The sequence below is a fragment of the Grampus griseus genome, assembly GCF_964374135.1.
Source record: "Grampus griseus genome assembly, chromosome: 1".
Classification (NCBI taxonomy): Eukaryota; Metazoa; Chordata; class Mammalia; order Artiodactyla; family Delphinidae; genus Grampus; species Grampus griseus.
Genome location: NC_139017.1, coordinates 36,975,030 through 36,995,715, shown reverse-complemented (window position 1 = coordinate 36,995,715; position 20,686 = coordinate 36,975,030). Strand labels below are relative to the sequence as shown.

Sequence of the window (20,686 nt, the reverse complement as noted above, 5' to 3'; positions counted from 1 at the left end):
ACTTTGCAGGAAATCCTTGCACCATGGGATTACTATCCAAATGTTGTTGTGTACTCATTCATTACTAAAAGTTTTGGGGGGAAATTTTTTTTTTTCAAGTAAAAATGAGCTTAAGGTATTTGTGGGAAAATAGTTAACTGGCATCTTATATCTGAAATAAGGACTGATGTAAAGGGGGTTTTTTAGTTTTGTTTTCTCTGGGAAGACAAAGAGGCACACAGGAATCTAATGAGCCAACTGGGACAACATGACTATCCACTGGCTAACCTGGGTGAGAAGAAAATTAGGTATTTTTTTTTTTTACAAATGTTCCACTGGGACTTTGACACCTTATTTCACTCATCTATCCCCACAGAGAACCAACGAGAAAGGAAATCAGTTTGCCTGGTGGCTGTGTAGTTCCTGACTATCACTGGTTTGGTTCTGGGCTAAAACTGGGTTGGCAGATTTGAATTTGCCTAGTATGATGAAATATTTTTAAAATAGATCTGTATATGTTCTATTTATTTAGCACAAGGAAATAAAATTTTAGTGGGGGGAGTCAGTGTAAAATCCTTGAAATCACTTCTCAATTCCTATGTAACATGCTTAATGCAATAATATGTGGGAATACTTTGGGTCAAAGTTTACCTATATTACCATTGATGCCAAACAGGTAGTTTGGTAGCCAAAATTATGTTCTTTAAGTATGTTTTGAATATAAGAAAGTTTCATAAAGAAAAAAATAGTGCTCAGTGACCAGTTCTGTTTATCCACATTTAAAAGGTAATTTTTTTTTTGAGGGAAGGACAAAATGGCATAGCCTCAGCATAAATTATTTTCTTTTTAAACCAGTATGGGTTTTGGAATAGTTTAGAAATGATATTGGTAATAACCACTCTTGCAATCAATAGTAATAGTGCACAAAACATACTAGACTAAATCTCTAAAAGTAGCAAAACTATAAAATACCTGTTTGAATTAACAAAACAATTGATTATACTCAAGCATAAATCACAATAAATTCTTTTACTGTGATTTTCAAGGATAGGGTTTTGATTTTTGGCTTCTAGTATGTCTTAAATACTTTACCATTTTCAATGTTTTAGAATTCCTTACATAATCATATGTTAGGAAAAGACCTGGATTTGGGAATATCATTAGTGCTTAATATATTAGGTGTACGCCCTATAATCTCTCCAGATCTCAGAATTCTTAACTTAAAACTGAAGTAGGCAAAGGAGAAAGTCCCTCTAGGACATTACTGTAATTCCAGAGTTGCCTTTAGAAGACTATGAGTCACAGAAAACACGGTCTCTATAGGATTTATTAGTCAATTTTTTGTACCCTACTTTGTTTCAAAAAAGGATTTGAAGAGTCTCTCATTGAGACTTAAGATACAGGGTAAACTGAGTGAAAAAAGAGGAGAAAATGCCAACATATGAATCAAATATATCAATCTCAAATAGTAAGGCCAAGCCACAAATTTGGTCCTGTTAACAGGAGATCTATTAAATCAATTATCTGAAGGTTAAAAAGCAATTACTGTGAAGCATCAGTTTTCTTAATAAGACCAGAAGTTTCTTAAGAGTCTTAAAAATGATAATGATACATTGAGCAATAAGTAGAGTACATAAAGAGAGGGATGTATTCAAGTGCATATCATGGGTTCTTTAACTTACCGTTACTAGCACAATGGCCAATAAAGTACTTAGGCTTCACTGTTAGGAGCTCAATTCTCTATTGGGGGTTTGAATAAGGGTGAGAAGCAAAAGCTCGGTTATTAAGCTGAGTATATACAGAGTTGACATCTTGTGGAAATACAAGATATTTGCTCAGAGAGAACAACAGGACTAATACAATTTTAGCCTGGAGAAAGGCACACAGAATACCAAACTTCAGTGAGTGAGAGACTGAAACTTCTTACGAGATGAACTGAACTGTCCTGCAAGTTAAGAATAAGAGTTGCCAAGTTTGAAGGCATCTATCAAATGTAATGGTGGTCATCCAATCAATAATTAACAGGGCCAGCTATCCATTAAGGCTACTCTCAAATCATGATAGTAAGATCTACCTTCTGCATTATGCAAGTGTTCTGTCTCTATCTTAACCAAAAGTGATGCCAAATCCTTACAAGGTACAGGCTTGAAAGAAAACATCTGATAAGGGATTTGCATCCAGAGCTCTCTAAGCTCAATAAAACCATCCAGTTTTCAAATGGGCAAAAGGTTTAGAACAAGACACTCCACCAAAGAAGATAAATGGAGTCTAATAATAACATGAAAACATGCTTACTGTCATAGATCATTAGGAAAATGTAAAAAGCAAAATGACAACTGGAGCTCTCAAATTGCTGGAGGAATTACAAAATTGTAAGGTCAGTTTGGAAAAAGTTTGACAGTTTTTTATAAAGTTAAATATCCTATGACACAGTAATCCCATTCCTAGGTATTTATCCAAGTGAAATGAAAACCTGTTCTTACAGAAACCTGTGTATGAATATAGCAGCTTTATTCATAATCACCAAAAACTGAAAATTCAAATATCCTTCCAACTGGTGAATGAATGGAAGGGTACATGAATAAAATGGAATACTACTCAGGAATAAAAACACTGAAGCATTTATTGATAAAACAACATGGATGGATCCTCAGAAGCATCATGCTAAGTGAAAAGCCAGCTTCAAAAGCCTCCATTTGCATAGCATTCTGGAAAAGAGCTACATGGATAGCAGACACATCAGTGGCTTCCTGAGATGGGGATGGGAGTTGGCTACAAAGGGGCACAAGGGAATTTCGAGGAGCAATGGAACTCATTACTTGAGTGTGCTGGTGATTATGTGATTGTGTTTGACAAAACTCAAAACTACAGTTTTACACTTGAAAAAGTTTTGTCTTTCTAGCTTAACCAAACCTTTAAAGGGAAAAGCCTTTTTTAAAAAGTCTAGGACATGTCAATATTTTACCTGACTGGAAATCACATCAGGGAACCGTTCATCCCCACTGGCCATGCAAGGGTATGTACTGAGTTAATGTAGTTCAGCGATAACCATTAGTCTACAATAAGAGTTGCGAAGGCTAGGATACTGAATTTGGTTTGTAGTTAGGAGCAGCGAGCCATGTTGGTAACTGAGATTTGAGTGTCTTACTGCCTTACCTTATAGGTTCATAGCTGTAAATTCTGCTTAAGCTCATGGAGTTGTTTATTTTCACTGGAGTGGGGTTTTTTGTTGTTTGTTGGCAAAATAGCTTAAAGAGCCACCAACTGGGAGGGAGACTGGACTGTCAGTCCAATCTAAATCGGAAAAGGAGTATGGGTGGCAGCACTTCCTAAGTGGAGGATGCATTTCATTATTCAGTAGTGAGGTATATTCCCTCTGAGAAGATAAAGGTAACTTCATCCCATCTCACACGGTAGGGAGCTAAAAGGCTCCGATAGATAGGTGGGCGTGGGGAGATGTCACATCAGGAGTATGAACAATAAAAGCTAGGTTCTTAAGGGAGACCATGACACTAAATAATTGTGGATCAACCCTGAAAGGGTGAAAGAACTTGTGTTTTAAGATGATGGCCAAAAGATCAAGGAAATAAAGTTTCAGGTTTGTCTTGTGTCCCCTGTCTTTCATGACAGGCAAAGACAATGATAGGAGAGTGAAATTAACCCATCTATGAAGTTCCAATCTGTGCAGTCCCAAGTGCCCACTGCAGGTCCTAACAGGAGGACCCAGTAGGGTACAACAGACTCTAAGTCTTTAGCCAACTTTTCTTTGGCTCAGAATGCTGGAAGAGCTGTGGCCTGGCCAAGCCAGGGGACCCTCCCTGGTCCTTTCCAGAAGGAAATGGACTATCTTGTGGAGGTAAGCTGGAAAAGGCTACAGTAAAATGGTTCCAGGAACTTTGCTGTCAAAATCCTCAGGGATGCTTCTCAGGAAGTTATCACCAGCTTCTCACTAAGGCAAGACTTTATGTAGAGAGCCCTTGCCCTCATGTGACTTTTCCCATCAGTCCCTTCTGGTTCATGGCATGCTTATGAAGCTTCTGCCCCAAATATAATAGCTATGTTTACTGAATGGAGATTTTAAAACCTGGAGTTCTAAAGATATGATAATTTCCCATGAAAACAAACTTACCAAGGTGGGGCTTAGGATCCTTATGTCAACTGAGTTACTCCAATCCAGAGGGGAGACCCAGAAAAGAGCGAGCAGGGGATGGGAGGAAAGGGATACCTCAACTCCCACACTGTACTGTTAGAAAAAAAGTATAAATTAAAGTTTAAGAAAAGAAGGCAACAAAAAGAAGAAAAAAAAACCCCAAAACCCTTACATTTCAAAGAAACAAACACTAAAAAAATTTTAAAGAATGTCTTCTAAAGATAAAAATAAGACTAGAAAGTTAAAACATTTTCACATATCAAAATAAATATTTAGGGCTTCCCTGGTGGCGCAGTGGTTGAGAGTCTGCCTGCCGATGCAGGGGACATGGGTTCATGCCCCGGTCCGGGAAGATCCCACATGCCGCGGAGCGGCTGGGCCCGTGAGCCATGGCCGCTGAGCCTGCGCATCTGGAGCCTGTGCTCCGCAACAGGAGAGGCCACAACAGTGAGAGGCCCGCGTACCGCAAAAAAAAAAAAAAAAAAAAAAAATTTTAAAAAGGTTGAAAATTGACAAATTAACGCACAAAGTGAAAGACACATAGATTAGGATAAAATTAAAATCCACATGCATAGGGTGAAATACGTAGAAGTATTCAGATGATAGGAGTGAAAAGAAATTTCCTAAAAAGTATAACATATTAAAAAGATAAGAGAGAAAAAGGGAGGTAATGAAGCACAGCAAGGAGTTCCCTGGCAGTCCAGGGGTTAGGACTCTGCGCTTTCACTGCAGTGGCCCACGGTTCAATCCCTAGTCAGGGAACTAAGATCCTGCAAGCTGCGACCAAAACAACAACAACAGCAACAAAAACAAAGCAGGGCAAAACTCAATAACAACTAGAAGCAGCTGAGGGATAAAAGTCTGAAGACATATTTGGTAGGGGGAGGGGATGGAAAAGGAAAGAGGCAGACAGCAGAGGTGCTCTGGAAGCTTCTCCTTCTACCCAGGCTCATATCTCTGAGGGCACTTTGAGCCCCAGGAGGAGGTGTGGCTTTCTAAGCAAACAAAGCTCATCGGATCCTTCTTCCTGCTAGTGGGCATCCTGCATAGTTCTCTTTCATTGGAGGTTCACTTTTATAATCATACCTGTATGCAGTTCAGAAAAAAAATTTGGAAGTAAAATGAAAAGCAAAATCACTAAAAATAATTCATTGCTTTTTAAAAAAAATAAATTAACATTTATAATAGAATACCAAATTAGATTTAATCTAATGTATTAACAAAAGCATAATATACTTTAGTAAACAAGGATCTCCATAGATGGTATTTATAACTAAAGAAGTCAGTTAAACACTTGGTTTAGCCAGGGGCAAACATCAGCCACTGCTACCTGATAAATCCATGCTGTTTCACATTTAAGAGGACACTGAGCAGAGGGGTCTCCCTGTTTATCCCATGAGAAATGCACTGAGAAGTGACAAGGCCAGGGAAGAAAAGAGGCTACTGCAGCAAGTTGGAGCCAAAGTCAAAATTCTACTTCCCTTACCTTGGGGGAAGTAGAAGGGATACGTATCACGTATTGTGTCTACATGGAAGACAGTTTGATCATAGAACAGCCCAGGGTAAGATTTCTCTTGTGGAATATGGTGAGCATGGTCATGTCCTAATTCTTTCTTGAGGTTTGGAAACGTCTCTGGTCACATACCCAAATTTATTGTTGAGAGAGATGCTAACACTGTGTCCTGGGCCTTCCTCAGATGCCGCAGTGGCTCTTGCCCTAAGATGACCAAAAAGATGGCTCTCCTTTCCTTAGACACACTGGCTCAGTATTAGGAGTAGAGGTAGGGAGGTAAAGTCAACTTCAGACAAGTTGAGTTCACAGTTTATCCCACAATGGACACATCAGAACCTCAATGAGGTTGTCAGTAATAGGCAATCATCTTTTTGTACTTATGAGACATTGACATTTGAGACATTTCTTAAGACATTTCTTGCAAGTCTCCCGGGTTTGGCACAAAAGGTTGAAAGCTACTCTGTTGTTCCTGAAGACAGATGCATTCCTTCTAAGTTACAAAATCAGCACTTAGGTTCTATAGTTGAGCATGTCTTCACACCATCCCCTGTTTTTGGCCTCCATATAGACGGAGGCATTGCACTGTTGCATGGTGTGTTCCATCTCAACCAGCTGGCGGCATCCGATGGTTAACCTTTCCCTAGGGGATAAAGAAATTTTATATCACTACAAGAGAGCTAGTCAGATAAATAAAAAAAATCTTAATACAACAGGAGAACACTGGGAGTTGAAATACATTATTTGATATCTGAGAGCAAAAATGCCAAAGTTATGGATCCTTAGCCCAAACCAAACAACATGGGAGGATAAGCACTTAGCAGCATGGGTTCGCAGACAGTCAACATGGAGATGATTTTGGTGCAATTCCTTCATTCAGGAATAAAGCTTCCCATGGCAGACCTGCTGTCAACAAGAACGCTGTGGAGTAGATCACATATTTTTGTTTCATTTGGCTTGGGAGTTAGAGAACAGGTAAACTGGAGGATACTAAGAGGGTGCAACTCCAGACAGGAACAGACACTGGTGAGGGGATAGGAAGTTGACAGAGCTTCAACTCTTAAAGAGAATTGTCAAGATAGGTAACCTAGTCATTAACAAATGAATACTAGATAATTACTCTAAACCAGAGGTGGGGAAGCAGGGAGTAAAGGCCTGATATTTGCCATGACTACTCACAATTTTATCTAAGATGAAGCCTGGCTGGACTCTCAAAAGCTGACAGGAGGCCTACAAGCTGTGAGGTCTTTAAGTTATCGGTTAGAGCACCAATCCATTATACATGGTGTCTATAGAGTTCAAATCTCATGGAAACCTATTTAAATCTATTGAGAGATGGTCTACATAAGTTCACGAAGAATACCCAGTACCCAGTACAGCATCTGGTATATAAAGGTGTTCAAGAAATGGCAGTTATGAAAATTACACTGTTATGACTTCTTTGGCTTCTAAGATTGCTCTGAACCATGTCCAGAGTGTCGGGGAGGACTTCAGCTGCCTTTGCACACTGCCCCTCCTCCCTCACGGATCCCTTGATGCAGGGTATGAAGAAAAAAGAAGTCAATCAGAGCTCAAGGACTAGGATGAGAGCTAGGAGCCGCAGCAAAGTAAATACACTGTATTTTGAGCAGCCTCACTTCCTGAAGACGTGTGGCTTCCCTGGGGCTGGCTGAAACCTGACTTTTGGCTTTGTGTTACTCTAGTCCTGTTTCCTGCATTTGGAGTGCTTAAAATCAGTGTTATGTCGTTGCCAGTTCTTTATAACTGCTCAGAAAATGATTTTCCGAAGACCCTAAGAGGTCCAAAATTGGAGAGATGTAAAATGTCTTCTTATAAACTTGAAAATGAAATAAAAAGGGCAGGCCCCTATTCCTGTTCTTGGTTACTTATTCCACATGTGGAAGAAAATTCCTTAGTAACTAGACTTTTAATCTATTTCGATGTCTTTTCTTTTTCTTCTCCTCTTTTTTCCTCCTCTCATAGCTAAGAGGAGAGCCCTATCCCCTCTTTTCATCCTAATGGCATTTGGTTTTACTTGTGGGAGTCAGCATTCTGACAATGGATTATCACCTACAGATTTTGCTTCCTGCATCAAGTTGTCATTGCTGGCTGAGGAAAGTACCAGGTGTTTTTCATCACATGTGTTGGGTCTATAACTAGACTATGAAGATAGTAATTCTTGAGTTCCTTTTCCCTGTGGATTATATGTAGAATGGCAGAATATTAGATATGGCAGGATATTAACACTTTTGTCTACCATTCTGTAGCATCCCCAATGAATCATCTCACCTTGGCTTTCACCTCCAGGTGATGAGATATTTACAACTGAGAGAAAGGCCATTACATATTTTGATATCTCTTAATTGCTAGAAAGTTCTTCCTTTACATTGGGCCTTAAAAAATTACCTATCTGACCTGTCTGCCTAAATTAAAACAAAACAAAAAGTTGCTATTCTTATTTCTTCTAATAGTACAAATATTTTATGTCCCTTATAGTGACCCTATTTCTCTTTTCCAAACTAAACAATCCCAACTCCTAATCCTTTCTGGAACAAAGCTCGAGACTGGAGGTTGCTTCTAGTTCTGCAATTCTATATTGCTCATGAAACTTCTAAAGAACTGCCGCTGTCTTTCTAAATTGTCCTATTATGAGTATCAAACTTAATTTGACCAAATCTCAGATGGGTCAAAATAACTGGAAACTTGATCAGATCAATTAAAAAATAATTCCAGTGGTTATCTGACTCATTTCCATAGCTAGTTTTGTCAAAGTGGCATGGCAGTAGTGAATTTAAGTGCCCTAACTCCAATATTTGATGCAGTTTTTCCAAAATCCTTTTTAGGTACAAGAAAAAAGTCTACAATGGATATGTTTTACAACTCTCTCAATGTTTCTATACATTTGCAATGTGCATCTCAAATAAAGGAAAAATGGAATACAGTGCAGTGCATATAAAAACAGTATATAAACAGTTTCTGATTCAGAAGGTCTGGGCTGGAGCCTTAGAGTTTGCATTCCTTGCAAGTTCCCAGGTGGTGCTGACACTCAGGTCCAGGAACCACAGCTCTAATGTAATCTAGAAGATACTACCATGGAGCCAATTCCTGGAGTCAGAAAGCAGTAATCCCTGAAAGCACCTGCTAGAAGGAAAACAAGGCTGCTCCTGATACACATGCCTCAGGCGGCATATTACGTGGGTACGCCAGGTACTTTATGGAGCTGATGTCACAAACTAATGTGCATTTCACATAGAAAAAATGACCTTAGAGACTTGTCTTGCCAACATGTCAGAACATTCTGTCAAACAAAGTGAATTAAATACTGTTCCTATTTCTCATATATGTAGAAGATATCACACACAAGATATTTGTTTGATAATCTTGTTATAATTTACCATCCTGGATTTTCTGAGCAAACTCCTCATCTGCTCAGGGTAAGCAGTGCTCAGACCCCACTGGCAAGAGCAAAAGCTATAACAAAGAACCTACAAACTGCAGAAGACAGAAAACACTGATTTATACATATAAACATCAAGGTTCTACTGTGTCATGGAATTCAACTTTTGATCAAAGCTACTTTCAATCTGAAACCTTAATTACTTGCTTTATCAGAACCTACAAAATAGTTTTCTGTTCTTGAGCTACTTAATTTCCTCCCTATTGCAATAAATATGGTGTTGGGCACATCATAGCCTCTTCCTTCACAAGGAACACTTTACAAATCAAAAACAAAGATTAGCAAATTCAGACAATCTAAGTAACTGTCTTTGCCAAGTTAAATCATTCTTCTGTTCTCACCTCTGAGTCACAGGGAAACTCTGCTACCTCGTATCTATTGTGTTTGGCTCTGTGTCTAGTATAGACTACTGAAACGAAAAGAACCTCTGTCTTCTGGCAGCTTACATGAGCTGTGGAGTACACCAGAGGCTAATATGGGAGGGACCATTCACTGAAAATATGGCAAATAATTTCAAAACAAACAACAGAGTAACAAATCTAAAAGCTAATAACCAAAAGCCCGTTGAACAGCAATCCCCATTTTCTAATGCATTCAAGATATTAGATGTATTTGATTTCTCTTAAAACTCACACTTTTAGGATATAAGAGGGAGCTTATTAATTAATATCATAATTCAAATCCCTGGCATAGTAAGTGGAGGGAAAACAAAGAGAAAAATGGGTACTACCACTTTAACTTTGAACATTCAAGCTTGACCCTTGCACCCTCCCCCCTGCAAAAAACAAACAAACAAAAAACCAAAACCTCCAAAGTATTTAAACAGTAAGCTGAAGTCAAAATAATTTTAGACACTTGATTGAAACCATCCTGCAAGGGACTCTGCCCTCCAAGTTATATATGGTGACCTTTCTACACCTTCAAAAGTATCACTAAGGTTGGAAGACATTATATTTTTGACACAAATCTCATGTACACAAACCTTTAAATGTGGAGTATTTGTAAAGATATATAAATAAGAGTACAACTGATTAATTGAGAGTCTGAATATCAGGGTAAAAAACCATTTTCACCCCCAGCTACAACAGATAATGCATGCCCCACTGGCTTCAGATTTTCTTAGAAAACTTACTTTAATCTAGTGAGTGAGTGAATTTTCATAGTTATGCTGCCTAGTAACATTTGTGTATGATTATCAATCCTAGTGTCTTGATATCATCAAATATATTTATCAATCTAGAGTTTTACCAGTAGAAGCACCTTGATAATTAACTCTGTCACCATGTCTTCTCATACAATTTTATAGCTACACAAATATATCTGCAAATTACAAATGGCAAATAAACTGTGGTTTAGTGATACAGTGGCACATTACATAGCAGTAAAAATACCATCAGTTCTGTTACAGCTCTTGTTTAGAACACAAGAATTTGTTGCAACACCATCAATACATTAAGGAACAATTTGAGCACAACAAAAATTTTGCATTTTCTTAAACAGGATTTCAACAGTGAAAAATGCTAGATGAACAGAGAAAACTGCACAGCAGCTAAACCAAACTGCTTAGGAATACACACAATACACACATGCATGTACTTCAAATACGTACCAGCTACCTCAGCTTTCCTCCTGTTATGAGCCACAACTATTCATATCTGGTGCTACACCCTTATATCCAATTTCAGATTATACCACATCGCACTAATCCACAGGCTACAACCTTTCCTATGATCACGTCCATAGCAAACTTCACCTTCTTTTAAAGGTAAAGTGTTAGATTTATTTTAGAACTTATGTATTTTTTAACCATTTTTTAACCATTTTAGGACAAATGTGTCCTAAAATGTGTAAAACTGTGATACTATTTAGATTAGGTTCCTATCTTTTTTTCAATGTCCTTTATTAAGTTTTTTTTTTTTTTTTTTCGGTACGTGGGCCTCTCACTGTTGTGGCCTCTCCTGTTGCAGAACACAGGCTCTGGACGCGCAGGCCCAGCGGCCATGGCTCAGGGGCCCAGCCGCTCCGCGGCCTGTGGGATCTTCCCGGACCGGGGCACGAACCTGTGTCCCTTGCATCGGCAGGCAGACTCTCAACCACTGTGCCACCAGGGAAGTCCACTTATTAAGTTTGTGAGTGATGTACCCCAACTCCACCTTTTCTATGAGACCTGTGGCTTTTATTGCATGAATTTGCATAGTTCAGTATGCAGTATGCAATCTGCATAACAGTGATACTTAGGAACACATATGTCATGTTATAATAGAACTGAGTGTAAACTGACTATTGCTCCATGCCTCAATGTGGATGAATCTCAATGTTGAAATAAGGAACAATACAAAGAGGGCAGACAGCAGAAGCAAGAAGAACAATTCTGCAGCCTGTGGAAGGAAAACCACATTCGCAGAAAGACAGACAAAATGAAAAGGCAGAGAACTTTGTACCAGATGAAGTAACAAGCTAAAACCCCAGAAAAACAACTAAATGAAGTGGAGACAGCAACCTTCCAGAAAAAGAATTCAGAATAATAATAGTGAAGATGATCCAGGACCTTGGAAAAAGAATGGAGGCAAAGATTGAGAAGATGCAAGAAATGTTTAACAAAGACCTAGAAGAATTAAAGAACAAACAAACAGAGATGAACAATACAATAACGGAAATGAAAACTACACTAGAAGGAATCAATAGCAGAATAACTGAGGCAAAAAACAGATAAGTGACCTGGAAGACAGAACAGGGGAATTCACTGCTGCAGAAAGGAATAAAGAAAAAACAATGAAAAGAAATGAAGACAGCCTAAGAGACCTTTGGGACAACATTAAGTGCAACAACATTCGCATTTATAGGGGTCCCAGAAGGAGAAGAAAGAGAGAAAGGACCTGAGAAAATATGTGAAAAGATTACAGTCGAAAACGTCCCTAACATAGTTAGGAAATAGCCACCCAAGTCCAGGAAGCGCAGAGAGTCCCAGGCAGGATAAACCCAAGGAGAAACAGGCTGAGACACATAGTAATCAAATTGACAAACATTAAAGACAAAGAAAAATTATTGAAAGCAACAAGGGAAAACGACAAATAACATACAAGGGAACTCCCATAAGGTTAACAGCTGATTTCTCAACAGAAACTCTACAAGCCAGATGGGAGCGGCACAATATATTTAAAGTGATGAAAGGGAAGAACCTACAACCAAGATTACTCTACCCGGCAAGGATCTCATTCAGATTCGACAGAGAAATCAAAAGCTTTACAGACAAAAAAGTTAAGAGAATTCAGCACCACCAAATCAGCTCTACAACAAATGCTAAAGGAAATTCTCTAAGGGGGAGACACAAAAGAAGAAAATGACCAACAAACACAAACCCATAACAATTAAGGAAATGGTAACAGGAACATACACATCGATAATTACCTTAAATGTGAATGGATTAATGCTCCAACCAAAAGACACAGGCTCGCTGAATGGATACAAAAACAAGACCCATACATATGCTGTCTACAAGAGACCCACATCAGACCTAGGACACATACAGACTGAAAGTGAGGGGATGGAAAAAGATATTACATGCAAGTGGAAATCAAAAGAAAGCTGGAGTAGCAATACTCATATCAGATAAAATAGACTTAAAAATAAAGAATGTTACAAGAGACAAGGAAGGACACTACATAATGATCAAGAGATCAATCCAAGAAGAAGATATAACAGTTATAAATATATATGCACCCAACATAGAAGCAACTCAATACATAAGGCAACTGCTAACAGCTATGAAAGAGGAAATTGACAGTAACACAACAATAGCAGGGGATGTTAACACCTCCCTTACTCCAATGGACAGATCATCCAGACAGAAAATTAATAAAGAAACACAAGCTTTAAATGACATAATAGACCAGATAGATTTAATTGGTATTTATAGGACATTCCATCCAAACACAGCAGATTACACTTTCTTCTCAAGTGCACATGGAACATCCTCCAGGATAGATCACATCTTGGGTCACAAATCAAGCCTTGGTAAATTTAAGAAAACAGAAATCATATCAAGCATCTTTTCCGACCACAACGCTGTAAGATTAGAAATCAATTACGGGAAAAAAACGTAAAAAACACAAACACATAGAGGTTAAACAATATGTTACTAAATAACCAAGAGATCAAAGAAGAAATTGAGGAGGAAACAAAAAAATACCTAGAGAAAAAAGACAACGAAAACACGACAATCCAAAACCTATGGGATGCAGCAAAAGCAGTTCTAAGAGGGAAGATTGTAGCAATACAAGCCTACCTCAAGAAACAAGAGAAATCTCAAAAAAACAATCTAACCTTACACCCAAAAGAACTAGAGAAAGAAGAACAAACAAAACCCAAAGTTAGTCGAAGGAAAGAAATCATAAAGATCAGAGCAGAAATAAATGAAATAGAAACAAAGAAAACAATAGCAAAGATCAAGAAAACTAAAAGCTGGTTCTTTGAGAAGGTAAACAAAATTGATAAACCTTTAGCCAGACTCAACAAGAAAAAGAGAGGACTCAAATCAATAAAATTAGAAATGAAAAAGGAGAAGTTACAATAGACACCACAGAACTACAAAGTATCATAAGAGACTACTACAAGCAATTCTATGCCAAGAAAATGGACAATCTGAAAGAAATGGACAAATTCTTAGAAAGGTAAAACCTTCCAAGACTGAAACAGGAAGAAACAAAATATGAACAGACCAATCTCAGGTAATGAAATTGAAACTGTGATTAAAAATCTTTCAAGGAACAGAAGTCTAGGACCAGATGGCTTCACAGGTGAATTCTATCAAACATTTAGAGAAGAGCTAACACCTATCCTTCTCAAACTCTTCTAAAAAATTGCAGAGGAAGCAACATTCCCAAACATATTCTATGAGGGCACCATCACTCTGATACCAAAACCAGATAAGGATACTACTAAAAAAGAGAATTACAGACCAATATCACTCATGAATATACATGCAAAAATCCTCAACAAAATACTAGCAAACAGAATCCAACAACACACTGAAAGGATCATACACCATGATCAAGGGATGCAAGGATTCTTCAATATATGCAAATCAATCAATGTGATACACCATATGAACAAATTGAAGAAGAAAAACCATATGATCATCTCAATAGATGCAGAAAAAGCTTCTGACAAAATTCAACACCCACTTATGATAAAAACTCTCCAGAAAGCAGGCATAGAGGGAACCTACCTCAACATAATAAAGGCCATATACAACAAACCCACAGTAAACATCATTCTCAATGGTGAAAAACTGAAAGCATTTCCTCTAATATCAGGAACAAGAAAAGGATGTCCATTCTAGCCACTATTATTCAACACAGTTTTAGAAGTCCTAGCCACTGCAATCAGAGAAGTAAAAGAAATAAAAGGAATACAATGGAAAAGAAGAAGTAAAGCTGGCACTGTTTGTAGATGACATGATACTATACATAGAGAATCCTAAAGATGCCACCAGAAAACTACTAGAGCTAATCAATGAATTTGGTAAAGTTGCAGAATACTAAATGCACAGAAATCTCTCACATTCCTATACACTAACAACAAAAGATCAGAAAGAGAAATTAAGGAAACAATCTCATTCACCACTGCAACAAAAATAATTAAATACCTAGGAATAAACCTACCTAAGGAGGTAAAAGACCAGTACTCAGAAAACTATAAGACACTGATGAAAGAAATCAAGATGACACAAACAGATGGAGAGATATACCATGTTCTTGGATTGGAAGAATCAATATTGTGAACATGACTATTCTACCCAAAGCAATCTACAGATTCAATGCAATCCCTATCAAATTACCAATGGCATTTTTTTACAGAACTGTAACAAAAAATCTTAAAATTTGTATGGAGACACAAAAGACCCCGAATAGACAAAGCAGTCTTGTGGGAAGAAAACGGAGGCGGAGGAATCAAGACTCCCTGACTTCAGACTATACTACAAAGCTACAGTAATCAAGACAATATGGTATTGGCACAAAAATAGAAATATAGATCAATGGAACAGGAGAGAAAGCCTAGAGAGGAACCCATGCACCTATGGTCAACTAATCTATGACAAAGGAGGCAAGGATATACCATGGAGAAAAGACAGTCTCTTCAATAAGTGGTGCTGGGAAAACTGGACAGCTACATGCATGTAAAAGAATGAAATTAGAACACTCCCTAACACCATACACAAAAATAAACTCAAAATGGATTAAAGACCTAAATGTAAGACCGGACACTATAAAACACTTAGAGGAAAATATGGGAAGAACACTCTTTGACATAAATCACAGCAAGATCTCTTTTGATCCACCTCCTAGAGTAATGGAAGTATAAACAAATGGGACCTAATGAAACTTAAAAGCTTTTGCAAAGCAAAGGAAACTACAAACAAGACAAAAAGACAACCCTCAGAATGGGAGAAAATGTTTGCAAATGAATCAACAGACAAAGGATTAATCTCCAAAATATATAAACAGCTCATGCAGCTCAATATTAAAAAAACAAACAACCCAATCCAAAAATGGGCAGAAGACCTAAATAGACATTTCTCCAAAGAAGACATACAGATGGCCAAGAAGCACATGAAAAGCTGCTCAACATCACTAATTATTAGAGAAATGCAAATCAAAACTACAATGAGGTATCACCTCACACCGGTTAGAATGGGCATCATCAGAAAATATACAAACAACAAATGCTGGAGAGGGTGTGGAGAAAAGGGAACCCTCTTGCACTATTGGTGGGAATGTAAATTGATACAGCCACTATGGAGAACAGTATGGAGGTTCCTTAAAAAACCAAAAATAGAATTACCATAGGACCCAGCAATCCCACTACTGGGCATATACCCAGAGAAAACCATAATTCAAAAATACACATGCACCCCAATGTTCATTGCAGCACTATTTACAACAGACAGGTCATAGAAGCAACCTAAATGCCCATCGACAGACGAATGGATAAAGAAGATGTGGTACATATATACAACGGAATATTACTCATCCATAAGAAGGAACGAAATTGGGTCATTTGTAGAGATGTGGATGGATCTAGAGACCGTCATACACAGTGAAGTAAGTCAGAAAGAGAAAAACAAATATTGTATATTAACGCATATATGTGGAACCTAGAAAAATGGTACAGATGAACAGGTTTCCAGGGCAGAAATGGAGACACAGATGTAGAGAACAAATGTATGGACACGAAGGGGGGAAGTGGCGGGGGTGGTGGTAGTGGTAGGATGAATTGGGAGATTGGGATTGACATATATACTCTAATATGTATAAAATAGATAACTAATAAGAACCTGCTGTATAAAAAAATAAATAAAATAAAATTCAAAAAATAAATAAAAACAAAATAAGCCTTGATTCCCCATTCATATCATCTGAGAGGGTCCCTTTAAAGATGGAGGCTGATGGAAAATTTGAAAATGGCTATCACTTGTAGAATATATGACCACTATTATTGTATGTAATTTTTGTTTGTTTTTTGGCTGTCTTTCCTCCCCATCCACCAGCCCCCTTCCCCTCCTTTAACATGAGCTAAAGGGCAGAATGGTGTGATGGGAAAAAGAAAAGAAAAATTTTGGTAAAGCTAGTATTTTGATAAGAACCCTAAATACTTCTTTATACATTAGTAGTTTCAAAAATAAACTACGAAAATCTTTGGGGAGAAGAATTTGTCAACAGATTATCAAGATCTTTTAAGATGTTCATAGTCTAAAGAAATAGAAACATGGTCAAAGATTTCTGCAGATACTGAACACAGTATTACATAAAGTGGTTTAAAAATGGAAATATGGTCAATGTCCAACATTTAAGGAAATACTTAACTGAATAATGGTACATTTAGACAATGTAAGTATATATAGACATTAAAAATGATGCTTGTTGAGATTCTGGTTACAGAGGTGTGGGTTATTGAGGTTTGTTAAGTTGGAAAATAAATAGTATACAGAACCATATATATACAGTATAATCTATGTAAAAGTATATTAAAAAATGAAATTTATCTGCAATTTCTGCATTTTTATAAGCATGTATTATATTGATTACATAATAAATAAAATTTTTAAGTAAAAACAAACAAACAAAACAATATGGATCAATGGAACAGAATAGAGAGCCCAGAAATAAATCCACACACCAATGGACAATTAATCTTCTACAAAGGAGGCAAGAATATACAGTGGGGTAAAGACAGTCTCTTCAGCAAGTGGGGTTGGGAAAGTTGGACAGCCGTATGTAAACCAATGAAGCTAGAACACACCCTCACACCATACACAAAAATAAACTCAACATGGCTTAAAGACTTAAATATAAGACAAGACACCATAAAACTCCTAGAAAAAAACATAGGCAAAACATTCTCTGACATAAATCGTAGCAATGTTTTCTTTGGTCAGTCTCTCAAGGCAACAGAAATAAAAGCAAATATAAACAAATGGGACCTAATCAAACTTATAAGCTTTTGCACAGCAAAGGAAACCATAAACAAAATGAAAAGACAACCTACAGAATGGGAGAAAATATTGGCAAATGATGCGACTGGCAACAGCTTACTTTCCAAAGTATACAAACAGCTCATACAACTCAACAACAACAAAAACAAACAACCCAATCGAAAAATGAACAGAAGACCTAAATAGACATTTCTCCAAAGAAGACATACAGACGGCCAGTAGGCACATGAAAAGATGCTCATCATCCCCAATTATTAGAGAAATGCAAATCAAAATTACAATGAGGTACCATCTCACACCAGTCAGAATGGAAATGGGTGTGGAGAAAAGGGAACCCTTTTACACTGTTGGTGGGAACGTAAATTGGTGCAGCCACCATGGAAAACAGTATGGGTGTTCTTCAAAAAACTAAAAATAGAGTTGCCATATGATCCAGCAATCCCACTCCTAGGCATACACCCAGACAAAGCTATAATTTGAAAAGATACATGCAGCCCTGTGTTCACAGCAGTACTATTTACAATAGCGAAGACATGGATACAACCTAAATGTCCACTGACAGATGAATGGAGAAAGATGTGGTATACACACACACACACACACACACAGACATACACACACACACGATGGAATATTACTCAGCCATAAAAAAGAATGAAATAATGCCATTTGCAGCAACAGGGATGGACCTTTTAAGTGAAGTAAGTCAGAAAGACAAATACTGTATGATATCACTTACACGTGGAATCTAAAATATGACACAAATGAACATATCTTTGAAACAAAAACAGACTCACAGATACAGAGAACAGACTTGTGTTTGCCAAGGGGGAGGCGGGGTCGGGGAGGGAAGGATTGGGAGTTGGGGGTTAGCAGATGCAAACTATTACATTTAGAATGGATAAACAACAAGGTCCTACCATATAACACAGAGAACTATATTCGATATCCTGTTATAAACCATAATGGAAAAGAATATGAAAAAGAATATAAATATATATGTATAACTGAGTCACTTTGCTGTACAGCAGAAATTAACACAACACTGTAAATCAACTGTACTTCAATAAAATTATAAAAAAAAACAATATGGGTTGGGGGTTGGGGGTTGGGGGCAGGGGTTATGGGACTGGAAGGCAACCCTGGAAGGGTTAAATGGGTATTTAATCCTCATGAATTTGTCTGCCTTGGCCCAGGATTGAAGGGCTTTACACCTATACCCTGTGTGTACTACGTATATATCCCCACTAAGGAGAACATGGGAGGGAGGATACAAATAAAGGTGGGTAAAGGTCTATTTTATCAACTGAATGGCAGGCATATGAGTATTCTTTATACGAGCTGTTCTTCAAAACATAGACTGGGGAATGTAGACTCTTTCAAAGGGTCTGTGAGGTCAAAGGTATTTCCGTAAGACTAAGACGTGATTTGCCTTTTGAATTCTCGTCCTTATGAGAGTGTACAACAGTTTTCCATAGATATGTAACATGGGATTACTGAGACTAAATGCAAAAGAAGCAATGAGAATCTACCTGTCTTCTATTAAGTCAGACATTAAGAGATTTGCAAAAATCTCTTACAACGCCATGCTTGTAAGTAATATTTTGTGTTTGGGAAAAATTATTTTCATAATTATGTTACTTATCATAACATGTAATTAGCTGTTATTTTTAAATGAATATTTTTAAATTTCTCAATTCTAATTTCTAATACAGTAAATATAGATAAGACCCACATAAACAAAAGCTCTTAGGGGTGTTCAGTATTTTTAAAAAATATAAAAGAACCTTGATGCCCCAAAGCTTGAGAACCACTTTCAAACTTAAACTTGCTATATGCATACATACATACACACACAGCTCTTATGTATGTATGAGATATTTCATATTTAGAAAGGTTAAAAAAATGTCATAGTTTAGTGAAGACGTAAAAAGAACCCTTCAGCACCACCACCAAGTGGTGCTATACATGGTAAAAGAGTGTTACACTGATATATCTACACACAGATATGACTTACCGATACTCAGCCTGTGAAACACAATCATAAAGTTCCTGGGCAGTAAATTTGACATTTTTATTTACCTGAAAAGAACCAAGATATAGCTATTTAAAATGCATATTAAGTCAAATGAGTGGTGAGAGCACAATTAGAATGGCCCATATTCTGAGGAAGCAGAATGTCAAGTTTCCAGTTTTTGCATAAAAAGGACTAAATAATAACAATTAGAAGATCAGTGACCATAATACTAACACTGAACTATGTGTAAAAATATTAGTCCTATTGTTACAACTTAATCTGTTCACAGAACCAGAAGAAGTGAGATGGTCCTGGGGTTAGTGGGAATCTCAAAAAGCAGATGATCATTTTATACATCAAACGGACAGAAAAAAATGTGTAGTACATGAAACACTAAATTCTACCACTACTGGCTCTTATCAACAGATTCATGCATCAATTAGCCTAGCCCTAATGTATTTATTCAATATTTATTTTCTGGGAGAAGTAAATAAATTGTTTAAAAAAATTTTAACAGCTGTACTTAAAAGACTAGAGTCTAGAGTCTACTAGTCTAGAGACTAGTAGATCATAGGTAGACTACTGTAAGCAGAATCAGCCAGCTCTTATTTCATGAATAGAAATAATTCAAGCTGAAAGAAAAAGTTAAATATTCAACTCTAACAATATTTGAATACTATGATTGACACTTCTGAAAGTTATTACTGAATAACTTTCATTTAAACACTAAGGTTATAAACTGTGTGGAAAGATCTACCTGTTTAGGAAAAAGCCTGATTTATAGACATTTTCTGAAGAAATGTGTTTTTCAGACTACTGAGGTCTAAGTATTTAAACTAATATGTTTAAGTTTATAAATATTATAATTCAGAGACAATTTACAACACTATAAAAATATAAAAGTCCTTCATCATACAAAAACTTGTTGTGGCACACGTGGAGAACACACTGAAGGAATCCTGTATTTCTTGCGACTTACCACTGATTTAGACAGTATTGTACTTAAGTTGCAAGGAACAATCTGGAAATTTGTAGAAGGAAATTCTTTTTATCAGATTACTCAAGATATAACCCAGTGT

The 20,686-nt window shown here is 37.1% G+C and overlaps 1 protein-coding gene across 1 annotated transcript in view; it reads right to left on the bottom strand.

The window, feature by feature from the left end:
• Positions 1–5,476: 5,476 nt before the first annotated feature.
• Positions 5,477–20,686, bottom strand: part of SWT1 (SWT1 RNA endoribonuclease homolog) — a 95,131-nt gene continuing 79,921 nt past the window's right edge. The window contains exons 18-19 of the mRNA XM_082655827.1: positions 19,608–19,672; positions 5,477–6,282 (exon numbers count right to left, since the gene is read on the bottom strand). Of these exons, the coding sequence (XP_082511953.1) occupies positions 6,153–6,282; positions 19,608–19,672 (195 nt within the window). The 3' untranslated portion in view covers positions 5,477–6,152. The remainder of the gene's footprint in view (positions 6,283–19,607; positions 19,673–20,686) is intronic.